We start from the raw sequence: 13,474 nt of genomic DNA on the forward strand, positions 1-13,474 counted from the left end.
TATATGTGTAATAGTATATAAATTTGAAATTATATAATAATATTTATTACATTACAAACAATATATATAGCCAATATTTTTATTCCCTCTATTTATTCAGAAAAATATATTTCACCTCAAATAAAAAACATATATTAAAAAATGCGCATTATAAATATTTCGCTTTTTTCTTTTTTCTTTTTTTCTTTTTTCAGTTTTTTTTATTAATTTAAGTTTTTTTTAGAATAGCATTTCGATTATTGCGCTTAAATATATCATAAGATATAATATCCTTAAAACCGTGTTTTATTTTTTTTTTGTTTTATGCATATATAATAGTTCTGACACAAATTATATGAAAAGTAAAAAGTGTGGGAATGCATAATAATATATACATGCATATTTTTTTTTTTTTTTTTTTTTTTTTTTTTTTTTTCTAAACTAATGATGGTATTTTATAATTAAAAAAAAAAAAAAAGAGAAACTTAAATTTGATTATAAACATTATATTTTCTTAAAATGTTAAAATAAAATATTTATCTATATAAACAATAAAAATTTATATTTAATAAGTTTATTAATTATTACCATTATTGTAATATATTAAGAAATGAAAAATGGGAATATATATATATTATTATCATTATTATTATTATCATTATTATTATATGGGAATATTTAGGAAAGATTAATTTATATCGCTTGGCATTTTCTTATTATTTTTCATGATATTTTTTTTCAAATAAAATAAAATTTTTTATCAACATTTGTGTGCTGATAATATAGAAAAAGAGAGATGAGCATGAATTTATATTACATACTATCTTTTAAAAAAAAATAACAATTTCTTTATTTTAGAATGTATAAAAAAAAAAAAAAAATGTATATTTCGAGAGATACACAATAATGTAACACAATTTAGTTGTTCATAAGAAAAGTCTAAGAATATAAAACTGATAAAATAAAAATTCAAAAAAATATAACACTATTTTAATTACTCTATAAAAAGATGTGAAATTTTATTTAAATTATGAAACACAATTTTTTATACCATTTATCAAGTTTCACATCTTTTTATCTATTTTTTTTTTTTTTTTGCATCTATTTTATATTGTGATTCTGATTTATTCACAAAAGAATAAATTGAATGAAATACGAGAACCAGTGTAAATATTATCTACAAAAATAATAGCAATGTTTTACAATTAGCAAATATTATATAGATAATAAAAACTTTCGAACAGTGGTTGCTCAATATTCTTACCATAATAAGTGAACATACAAATCCTATAAAAGATTTTACATCTGTTCGAAATGATTTATCGATAATATAATTTATTTGTTTCTTGATTTTTGTCATGAGTCTGTATAAGAAATAAAAAAGTGTATGGATGTAGGAAGTGATAAAAACGTGGCAATTATCAAAGCGTGGCATTATCAAAACGGGGCACTATCAAAGCGTGGCATTATCAAAACGGGGCACTATCAAAACGGGGCACTATCAAGCGTGTGCAATTAATAACATTTTCATTTTAGTGAATTCCTCCACTTTAGGTTTTATTCTTTTGTTTTCTATGTCCTCTGTCAAAAAATAAAGAAGCAAAAAATAAAGAAGTAAAAAATAAAAATAATAAATATATATGAACATATTCTACAGCTTTTGAGCCTCATATTTGTTGGCATTATATGCTTATCATTCTCAGATAATTTACCAATTATGTTTTGTATATGGTCAATATCAAAATAGTCCTCAAAATAATATTCCTATTAAAATGATATATAAAAATAATATATAAAAATATAAAATCCGAAACATAAAAATAAATAATATAAATAAAAAGACAAAACTTACACGAGGGTTCTTGCTAAATACAATTATTTGAGGAAATTTATTTGAATCAACTCCATACAATTCTAGGTTCTTTTTTTATAAATCAAAAAGTAAACAGATAAAAAAGTAAAACGATAAAAAAGTAAAACGATAGAAAAATAATTAAAATTATAGTATGTATACATTTATTAACATATTTTTAATTTTTCAATATTTTCAATATTTTCAATATTTTCTATATTTTCAATATTTTCTATATTTTCAATATTTCTATATTTTCTATATTTTCCACTTTTTTCTTGTACCTCTTCATAGTATTTTCCGTCTATATAGGAAAATATGTATTCCTTCAAATTTATATACCTTAAAAAAAAAAAAAAAAAAAAAAATTCCATTTAAGGAAAAACGGATGAAGTGTGGAAAAACAGATAAAGTGGAGAAACAATTTTTAAACTTTCGAAATTGTGATTTCTTTAAATTGAGATACCTTTTAGCAAATTGTGTAAATTGAGAAATATATTTATTTGGGTCATTTTGGAAATCAATTAAAAGTAATATCAAATTATTTCCTGAAATTATAATATAAATTAATAAATATCCAATTTTAGGGGATAATAAAAAAAAAATATGAACATATATATTTATTATGAACTTGTATTACCGCTACTTCTTATGCTAAAAAAATTATGGTGATCTATTTTGCTTACTAAGGGAAATCTATTTTTATTAACAAAATGTTTTAACTCTTCAAAATTCTGTAAAAATGTATATATTATATCACACACATTATTAATTATATAAAAATATTCTACAATTCAATTAATTATATTTTTCTTTTTTTTTTCTCACCATTTTATTAATATTCGAAATAAAATTATCATGTACACCCTGAACATATAAACTGTCATTTTTTATATTTAACTTGGTGCATAATTCCTAAATGTAGAAAATATAACAAAAAAAAAAAAAAAAAAAAAAAACACACACACGTTTGTTTATATGTTCATACATATTAATGAATACATATTTGACTTTATTAAATTCTTTATTTTTTATATAACTTGATTCTTAATGTTGAGAAAATAGTTTTCTTCGAAATATAGTTTAGCGACCTTAATTAAATTGTCCTAATATATTTTTTGGTGTAATTAAAAATAAAAAAATATGTTTACATCCTTAAAAATTATTGCTTGTTAATATAATTATTTATATTTTTTTTTTTTTTTTTCCTCTAACATTTAAATTTTCTGAACAGGTCAGAAATAAACTGTTGTTTGTTTTGTAGTTGTTTAGTTCCTCTTCAGAATATATACCATGAAATATTGGACTGTTTTAAAAGGGGATATAAAAAAAATGGGGAAAAGTGTATATATGAAAAGGAAGAGAAATATATGTTTAAATGGACAGGTGTGGTAATATGTTATTATTTTATTTTATTTTATTTTATTTTATTCTTTTTTTTTTTTTTTTTAAATGTATTTACGTCGTTGCATAATATAGCCATTTTTTTAAAATCGGTTCGTTATTTATATCATTTGAAAAAGTTGAGATTAATTCGTTTCCTTTAAATCTACAGGAATTAAATGAGAAGATAAATAAAGGAAAAAAATTATATATAAAGAAAAAATAATTAGACTATATAATTATAAGGATATTTATATATACATATAATATTCATTTATTTTACAATTTTAATTGAGGCACATTTGAAACTTTATATTTATCACATATAGATTGTCCATTTGTATCTTCACAATTTACCTAAAAAAAAGTTCCAATTTTCAATAATGTCAAGATTAAGTATGTTCATATATATATTATCACATAAAAGGAATAATATTTATATAAAGGATGAGTATATGTTATTTTCTCATATGTTAAACTTACTTCCCCAAAATAAACTTTTTTTTTATTTTCATTTTGAATATCATATCTTAAATTTATGATTTTATTCCAAATACGTTTGCAATGTACACACTGAGGTGCATAGCTTCATTGATAATAGGTCAAATAAAAAAAAAAAAATAAAATAAAAATAATAAATTATGGAGAAATTGTGGATAAATTGTGGAGAAATTGTGGCGAAATTGTGGAGAAATTGTGGCGAATGTGACAAAGACAACAACGTCTCTTGTATGAAGTTTAACATATTTATCAAAAATAAATAAGTTGAAATAAAATGGGTGTACTAAAATGTAAAGACAAAAAAATATGATTACACAAATGAATTATTTTTATGTTTTATTTTTATTTTTTATTTTAAATTACAATTTGATAACCCAATATTCATTTAATTCAAATACACTTTGGATATTATTGGAGGTAACTTTTAATATTTCATTTTGGGGATAAAAATATTTTGCATTAATATTACACACAAAAAAATATAAAAATATATAAACAAAAAATATATTTATCATTTTATATATAATATCATTATACAATAGGATTACTATTTTATATATTTACTATTTTAGTGACTAATTTAAAAAATATAAAAAAAAAACAAAAAAAAACAAAAAATGATACATAATATAAAGGCTTATTTTCCCATAAAATAAATTCCCTTGAATTGTGATAAAAAAAGAATTAATAAATTACCAAAAAAACAAATTTTTCTATTTTTCACCTTTTTCATTATATGGTATGATATTGGCTTGTTTTTAGTGTGTTAATTTAAAAAAAAAAAAAAATATACATAATCATATAATTATATATATATATACATACATATGCATAATCAAGTTAATAGATTGCATAATAATACAAATATGGATTAGAAAATACAAAAAAAAATTTAAATAAATAAACAAACGGTAATTAACTAAAAAATAAATACACAAATATAAAATAATAGTAAATGTTGAAAAAAAATAATAAAATTAAATTAATGAAAAATTGAATTTAATAAAGTGTTGCAATTTGGGTTTTTCACTTTTTTAATATAGTTGTTCTTGCTCCAAACTTATAAGGATTGCATATTTATATCCGTTTGCTTATGGCATACTTCGGACATATTATTATTATTATTATTGTTTCCATTCTAATGTAAGATTAGTTAAATATTAATATTATTCAAAAATCTATATAGCTTACCCCTTTCTTTTAAACATAAAATATTATTATCATTGTTTGGGCCACCCTTTATAGTTCCACTTACGATTTTATATTTTAACATATATTTTATAGTATTCTATAAAAATGAAAAATAAACAAATAACTATTTAAATTTTAGTCTAGTATATAAAATATGTTTACTTGAAAAGTGGGGACTTTTTATATGCAGTACTACACATTTTTTTATTTTTTTTTTATTTTTTTTTTTATTTTAACGAGACAAACCTTTAAGTTTATATGAAAAATACGAAATATAAATTGATCTTCGTTTGGGAAATCAACATAATCATTAATATTACAATAAAATTTATCATATAATTTTTTAAATATGTTTAAATTAAATTTTGTATTTCTCTTTTTTCTCATCCACAAAACATTATTTTTATCAAAAGGGTCTATCACACCAACCACCTAATAAAATCGAGCAAAATGAAAAAAATGAAAAAATGAACAAAATGAAAAAAATGAACAAAATATACACACTATTTTTATATAACTTATTATGCTTTATAATTTTACACATACTTTATGTTTGTATATTTTATTACTATCCTTATTCGTTAATAATGTATGCTTCCCAAACTGTACAACACTACATACTTTTCGAGATAATGACAATCGAATATTTAATAAAAAAATGAAGAAAAGAAAAAATATAAATATCTTTTTCATCATTTTGCTTACATTGACACTTTAAATAAATATATACATTAGTTTGTCATATTTAAATAAAATACTCGAATGGTAGTTATGAAGTTAATAAAAATATAAAATATTTTGATAAACTTTTCTTGCTTTAACATTTTATTTAAAAATAATCTTGCTATCAAAAAAGTATATAACCTTCAAACTGTTTGGATTTGGTCTTTTTTTTTTTTTTTTTTTTTTTTTTTTAAATTTACTATTCTCTATAATATTATCCAATTTGGTAAATTTACACAAAATTAGTGAAGTATCATGTGAGATGTTAAATTGGTTGTTCATATATTTTAAAGGATTTTATTTTTATATAATCATAATATTTATAATTTAAATCTTATTATCAAATTATTTTTATATCTTTGTGTATCTATTTATTTATATTCTTATATTTTTTAAATAAGTTTTTCAGGAAATCTTTTTTTCTAACTATAAATATGCTTACGCTTCATTTAATTTTTATTATATATTTATTGTTTTTACAAAATAACCAAATTTGAACTTGTACACAAAAATTAACTTAAAGCGTCAGTTATGCATTAGCATATGTAATAGCATATATTAGCATATGTAATAGCATATATTAGCATATGTAATAGCATATATTAGCATATGTATTAACATGTATGTATATTTTTTTTTTTTTTTTTTTTTTTTTTTTTTGCTACATTTCTGATTGTATCGATTTAAAATATTATACGATTAAATTTTTTCTTTATATATTTTATATTATTTCTGTAAAAAATCAAAAATTATAATTTTCAAATATATTTATTCGTTTAAACTTGTAAATATTTTCCTAAAAAAGGTATATTGAATAAAGTAGTATCCACATCAAATTTGTTTAAATTTTATTTGGTTCTATGTGTTAATTTATTGAAGGAGAAAAAAAAAAAAAAAAAAAAAAAAAAGTATCAAAATAAATGCATCTACATCATTTATTATAACAAGACATACATAAAGGGATAGAAATGTATTAAAAATAAAATGTCAAGGAAAATATAACTTGTATTATATTTATCTTGTTATTGATTTTCTTAAGTATTACATAATTTGCTCATATCCATTTTTTTATGATTAAAACATTTAAATAAAACTTAACAAAATATATATCAAATATGTATATTTATTTATTCTAATAAAAAAATGAAAAAACATAAAACCCCATGTAAAAAATTCTATCGCCAAAGGGCACACTGTAACCCACTTTCAGATAGTTATATAAAATATCCGTTAAATTATAAATATGTGAATTGGGGAATACATTATCCATTCTATTTTAGCGATTTAGAAAATGAAGATAAAAATGAGAGGAAAAATGAAGATAAAAATGAGGGAAAAAATGAAGGCATAAATGAGGGCATAAATGAGGGAATAAATGAGGGGGAACAAGTTGCCAAAGTAGAAAAGGATACCATGCAAGGTAGCGAAACTGTGCAATGTGGCGAAACTGTGCAATGTGGCGAAACTGTGCAAGGTAGCGAAACTGTGCAATGTGGCGAAACTGTGCAATGTGGCGAAACTGTGCAATGTGGCGAAACTGTGCAATGTGGCGAAACTGTGCAATGTGGCGAAACTGTGCAATGTGGCGAAACTGTGCAATGTGGCGAAACTGTGCAATGTGGCGAAACTGTGCAATGTGGCGAAACTGTGCAATGTGGCGAAAATAATGCGGATGCAGATCAACTATTTTTAAACACAAATAAATATCCAATATGCTATGAAAATAGAATCCAAATTAAGCCAAATAATTTTGAAGTAAATTTTTTAGATATAGGATGTGGTTATGGAGGGCTACTTTTTGAATTAAGCAAAGCTTTTGATAATAAACTAATATTAGGTTTAGAAATAAGAGATAAAATAACTAATTATGTTGGAGAAAAAATTAATACTTATCGAAAAAACAATTTCCCAAATTATAATAACATAGCAGTTATAAGAACAAATGCAATGAAATTTCTACCTAATTATATTAAAAAAAATCAAATTGAAAAAATGTTTTTTTGTTTTCCTGATCCACATTTTAAAAAACCAAATTGGAGGAGAAGAATAATAACTATAGAAAATTTATCATTATATTATCATCTATTACAAAAAAATGGATTAATATATTTTATAACTGATGTTTTTACTTTATATTTATGGGTTCGATTCTGCTTTAACAAATATCAAAAATTTAAAATACTTTCTGAAGAAGAATATAAAAATGATATTTGTATAAAATTGATACATGAAACATCAGAAGAATCAAAACGGGTTAAAACACAAAATAAAAATATGTATTTTTGTGTTGCACAAAAAATCTAAATTCTAATCTACCCAACACAATATCTATTTATACAAATTTAACTATATTACCAATTAAAAAATGTTAAGACATTTATCTTTTATTTGCCTCTATTTATTTGCCTCTTTTTATTTGCCTCTTTTATTTGCCTCTATTTTATTACCGCTATTTTATTTGTATTCATTCATATTTATACTTTTTATGTGTCCACCTTTTTAATATATCTACATTTTTTTTTTTTTTTTTTTTAACTCAATAATAAATTCATAAGTTTTGGAAAAATATGGTAAATTCGAAAAAACAAGCTTATAAAGAAATAAAATATTTTTTGTACGAAAAAAAAAAATAAAAAATATATGAAAAAAGTATTTGCAGCACCACCATGAATGAAATGCTGAAGCAATATATGCATGTATATATAAATATGGAAATATATTTATCCATCGAAATTTAATCTTTAATATGTTTGCGCATAAAATCCGACTTAAATTATTTCAAATGTTTCTCTACTTTTTGTATTAGTTCCTATTATACTATCCCCATAAATTATATCTTCTTACACAAGCTTAAAAAAACAAATATTTTTATCATAAAATATATGTAATAACTAAATTGTAAAAAAATTAAAATTTCGAGTTATCTCTATATTGATCTTTTCGTAAAGGATATAATTTTTGGATATGTGGGTCTTTGTGAATTATTCCACACAAACTACAGTCAGTATATATTCCATTATTTATTGATTGAACATCTTCTTTCCCTATAAAATAAAAGTGAAAAAGTGAATATATGTTTAATAAGATATATGGAGAGGGAATGTGTGTATAATGTAATTAATAATAAACATAGACAAAAATTAAATAACTATATTATATGTACAATTGTGTAAACCCATTCACATTCTTGTATGTATATGCAAATTAACGAATTACCTATTTGATCACATTTTATAGATCGAAGGGGGTGTTTTCCAGGGCTAACTCCTTTATGAGAGTAACAGGATCTCATTTTAAAAATAACAAAAAATAATAAAAAATAACAAAATAATAAAAAATAACAAAATAATAAAAAATAACAAAATAATAAAAAATGATAAAAAATACTTTTAAAAGTTTTAAAAAAATTCAAAACGGTTTTAAGTATAAGTTTTATTGTTACAGAAAAAGAGAAATAAAACAATTTTAAAATTATAAAAATTATGCTTAAAAAGAATTAAAAAATTTGCTTATTATCACAAAATATAAACTTTTATTAAAATTAAAAAAAAATTAAATATATATTTAAATGTTACACAATTTTATTTTTTTATTTGTGTCTTTATTTATATTTGTAAAAATTCCCAATATAGCTAACAACAAGCTTAATTATAATAATAGACACTACATTTTGCCTGACTTATTCATACGATAAAATAAAGTTTATCGGCTAGCGGTCATGTAAAAATATATAAATAATCAAAAAAACATATATATACATATTGTAATTTAAATATTTTGTTTGGACAGTTCCCATAATTTTAGACTACAACAGTTGCTACTATACTATTTTATACATATTATTTTGATGTCTCCGTTTTTTTTATATTTTCGAAATTTTTATTTTTTCCACAAAATGTTAACAGACACATGCAACTATGATGTTGCTATATTTTTAAATATAACTAAAATGACATTTTTTTTTTTAATATAAAAAATAAATATTGCTTGTTCAGGCATTTTATTCGATGCACACATTTATAATTTGTTTGTTTTATTTTGTTTGTTTTATTTTGTTTGTTTTATTTTGTTTGTTTTATTTTGTTTGTTTTAATTTTTTTATTTTATTTCTTTATTTTATTTGTTTGCTTTATTTCTTTATTTTATTTGTTGATTATTTTAATTTATTTATTGATAATAACTTTTCGTTACAAAACAGTCATTCTTAAAAAGGAATTATAATACAACGAAAGACAGATTATGTGTATATATAAATTCTTATAATATGTTAAAATATTCTTTTCATTATGCATTTTGGTGATTCGGGTTGTAGTCAAATAATGTGTAACCATATTTATTTTTTATAAATTTAAATAATATATAGTTAGGTATTGGTGTAAGCCCATTTTAAATTTACAATAGTTTATCGATATTTTAGTTAATATTAAAAAATCAATTTTTATATGAAAAACACAAAATAGTTATAGAGGTCCCTTAAATAACACCCATATATACAATTTAGCTAAATTTATAGCATAGGAAAAAAAACAATTACACAAATAAATTACATGAAATATTTCAACATAAATAACATTATTATTTTTTTATTTATTTTTCTTTTCTTATTTTTAATGAGAATCATTGCAAGGGAAAACAGCTGAAAAATATTTACTTACCTTTGGTTTTCATATAATAAATATATTGATGTATCTCAAAAGATTTAAACCAGGCTTTTCAATTTATCTCAAATTATTATATATATATACATATATACATATGCATATGCATGTACATAATTTTTATTTAATAGAGAACATTAGGCTATTTGCCTCTTCATTATACTTTTTATAGAAAGGAAATACCAATTAGTATAATAAAAAAAATGATATAAAGAGAATGTAATATTTCTTAAATTGAATTTTAAGAATAAGATTTTTATATTACACATAGACATTAAAATATATGCACATAATTTTTTATAACTTTGTTATATCATCACATTGACTTTGCAAAAATTGTTTTGATAATAAAAAAAGTATCATTTATATTAAGATAATAATTATTACTTCATTTGGTTTCTTCATAATTTTTTTTAATATATGTGTAAATAGTTCCATTGCAATTAAATAAATACACATCTGAAATTGTTTTAATATTTCCTTAATGTATAAAAGAGAGAAACGGAGAAAAATAAAAAAAGAGAAAAAAAAAGAGGAAAAAAAAAGAGGAAAAAAAAAGAGGAAAAAAAAAGAGAAAAAAAAAAGAGAAAAAAAAAAGAGAAAAAAAAAAGAGAAAAAAAAAAGAGAAAAAAAAAAGAGAAAAAAAAAAGAGAAAAGTATCATATGCATACTCTCTTGCATTAAAAAAAAAAAAAAATATTTCGTGCAATATATAAATATTTACATTTGATACTAGAAAAGGGAATAGTAAAAGCTTAAATTATGTGATACTAAGTATACAAAGTTTTATTATTATTATTATTATTATTTTTTTTTTTTTTTGAAGCTTTATTAAATATCCATTTTTTACGCAAAATATATTTTATTTATATTAACACACGTATGATTTACTAAATAATTGAAAGCAATTTTTTTTTTTTTCAAACTATTGACATATTAAAATTATATAGGAATATATATATATATATATATATGGATGTTCAGAAATAGCGTAAAAATTGACCAGTAAAAAATTAGCTAACTAAATAAATTAATTTTCAATACATACCAAAACAACTTTTCACATCATAATAGTGTGTATCTTTAATTTATATATAAAGACGAACAAAATGCATTTAAAAATTATGTGCTTAAGTGATGAGGTTCGGGAAATGTATAAGAATCATAAAACCCATCATGAGGGAGATAGTGGATTTGATGTGTTTATTATAAAGGATGAAATATTAAAACCTAAAACAACAACTTTTGTTAAACTTGGTATAAAAGCAACAGCATTGCAATATAAATGTAATTATTATTATAAATCTGATAAAAATGATTCTAATAATAAAAAAACAATAGAAAATAATAAAGAACCAGAAATTGTAAATACAAGTTTTTTATTATTTCCACGAAGTAGTATATCAAAAACACCATTACGACTAGCCAATTCTATAGGATTAATAGATGCTGGATATAGAGGTGAAATTATATTAGCTCTTGATAATACAAGTGATCAAGAATATACAATTAAAAAAAATGATAAATTAGCACAAATTGTATCTTTTACTGGTGAACCTTTATCTTTTGAATTAGTCACAGAATTAGATGAGACATCAAGGGGAGAAGGTGGGTTTGGATCAACATCAAATAAATAATTAATCTCTATGTATAAATATATGCACATAGAAATAAGAAAATTGTGCCATAATACAGCTCATACAAATTTATATACATATGTATGCATGTATATATTATATATATGTATGTATTATATGTATATACGTATGTATGCATGTATGATAATTACCTTTTACTCTCCTTTTTTTTTTTTTTAAAGTGTGCATGTAATAACTTTGCAAAATAAACAGAATGAACAAACTTACAATTAAATATGTAAAACTTAAAAATGGCATATTTTTGTTCATCTTATAAAATACGAAAAAAAAAAAAATATTTAAAAAATAAATGTATAAAAGTTGTAAATTTGGGAAAATTTGCAAAATGAATGCAATTTTTTCCACATATATGCTAAATGGTGGAATTATGTAATAATAAAATAATAATAAAATAATAATAAAATAATAATAATATAATAATAAAATAATAATAAAATAATAATAATATAAAAATGTAAACGTATACGATTGTTAACTAAAGTTGTCAATTTTGGTATGATTGTTATATAGATGTTAATTTTTTTTTCCTCTTTTTTTTCCTCTTTTTTTTCCTCTTTTTTTTCCTCTTTTTTTTTCTATTTTTTTTCTATTTTTTTTTTCCCCTCATTTATTTAGACCATACTTATTCAATACTTCTAAACTTTGGGGGAAAAATATTAAGTCCTTTTATATTGATGATAGTTCATTCGCTAAATTAATATATTTAACTAAAGTTTTGGATAAGAATTAAAAATTGTTTCTTTATTATAAATCGCCTCATACGTATACATTAAAGAAAATTTGGGAAAATGGAAGCGAATATATTTAACTAACATCTAATCGAATTGGCATAAAAAATGTATAATATAATAATATATAATAATATAACATTATATGATATTTATTAAGTACATATTTTATACCGTGACAATATTATAATAAATGTTATTATTAATATGTTAACTAAATGATATAGTAAAAAAAAAAAAAAAAAAAAAAAAAAAAAAAATAGTATACTTTATTTATAATAATATATCGAATTATTCTAAGAAAATGCATTTTGAATTTTAACAGGTGTTCATTGGAAAAATTCACAAAACCTATTTAACTATAAATAGGGTAGTGTTTTTTTTTTCTCATTTTTTTTTCTCGTTTTTTTTTTCTCATTTTTTTTTTCTCGTTTTTTTTTTCTCGTTTTTTTTTCTCGTTTTTTTTTAATAATTTAAAAAATTAATTTTCAAATAAATAATACTATTTATTGTATACATAATTAGTATATCCTTATACCCCATTGAAATATTATAAAAATTTAAAAATATATCTATTAATTTTTGTTGTTTTTTAGGGTTTGTTATTAGTTATAATTTGTTCATTTATTTTGTTTAAAAATAAAAATAAATAAAAAAAATAAAAAAAATAAAAAGTTTCTCCTAATATTTATAGAACTGCAATTATATATAACCGTTATTTTATCTAATACATAGATAGTAGTAGTAGCAGCAGTGGTAGCAACATTAGTGGTTGTATACGTCACCAGAAACGCGTCTAAT

General features: G+C 20.7%; 5 protein-coding genes across 5 annotated transcripts; 2 read left to right on the top strand and 3 right to left on the bottom strand.

Moving 5' to 3' along the window:
- Positions 1-1,057: 1,057 nt before the first annotated feature.
- Positions 1,058-4,230, bottom strand: PY17X_0922900 (protein disulfide-isomerase, putative; the record flags this gene model as incomplete). The annotated part of the gene is made up of 15 exons (XM_022955993.1): positions 1,058-1,156; positions 1,244-1,343; positions 1,503-1,560; positions 1,692-1,743; positions 1,832-1,900; positions 2,116-2,173; positions 2,298-2,379; positions 2,472-2,565; positions 2,660-2,746; positions 2,872-2,937; positions 3,047-3,137; positions 3,294-3,380; positions 3,498-3,571; positions 3,698-3,800; positions 4,079-4,230. The coding sequence occupies 15 exons, from the start codon at positions 4,228-4,230 to the stop codon at positions 1,058-1,060; spliced, it is 1,272 nt and encodes a 423-aa protein (XP_022812194.1).
- A 638-nt stretch (positions 4,231-4,868) lies between these two features.
- Positions 4,869-5,602, bottom strand: PY17X_0923000 (conserved Plasmodium protein, unknown function; the record flags this gene model as incomplete). The annotated part of the gene is made up of 3 exons (XM_022955995.1): positions 4,869-5,003; positions 5,153-5,338; positions 5,453-5,602. The coding sequence occupies 3 exons, from the start codon at positions 5,600-5,602 to the stop codon at positions 4,869-4,871; spliced, it is 471 nt and encodes a 156-aa protein (XP_022812195.1).
- A 1,170-nt stretch (positions 5,603-6,772) lies between these two features.
- PY17X_0923100 (methyltransferase) lies at positions 6,773-7,933 on the top strand (the record flags this gene model as incomplete). Its single annotated transcript, XM_721249.3, has 1 exon — positions 6,773-7,933. The coding sequence occupies one exon, from the start codon at positions 6,773-6,775 to the stop codon at positions 7,931-7,933; it is 1,161 nt and encodes a 386-aa protein (XP_726342.3).
- A 603-nt stretch (positions 7,934-8,536) lies between these two features.
- Positions 8,537-8,921, bottom strand: PY17X_0923200 (conserved Plasmodium protein, unknown function; the record flags this gene model as incomplete). Its single annotated transcript, XM_022955996.1, has 2 exons — positions 8,537-8,673; positions 8,846-8,921. 2 exons carry the CDS (start codon positions 8,919-8,921, stop codon positions 8,537-8,539), a joined length of 213 nt encoding a protein of 70 aa, XP_022812196.1.
- A 2,475-nt stretch (positions 8,922-11,396) lies between these two features.
- PY17X_0923300 (deoxyuridine 5'-triphosphate nucleotidohydrolase, putative) lies at positions 11,397-11,924 on the top strand (the record flags this gene model as incomplete). Its single annotated transcript, XM_720913.2, has 1 exon — positions 11,397-11,924. The coding sequence occupies one exon, from the start codon at positions 11,397-11,399 to the stop codon at positions 11,922-11,924; it is 528 nt and encodes a 175-aa protein (XP_726006.2).
- Positions 11,925-13,474: the final 1,550 nt, after the last annotated feature.

Source organism: Plasmodium yoelii, assembly GCF_900002385.2.
Source record: "Plasmodium yoelii strain 17X genome assembly, chromosome: 9".
Lineage (NCBI taxonomy): Eukaryota > Apicomplexa > Aconoidasida > Haemosporida > Plasmodiidae > Plasmodium > Plasmodium yoelii.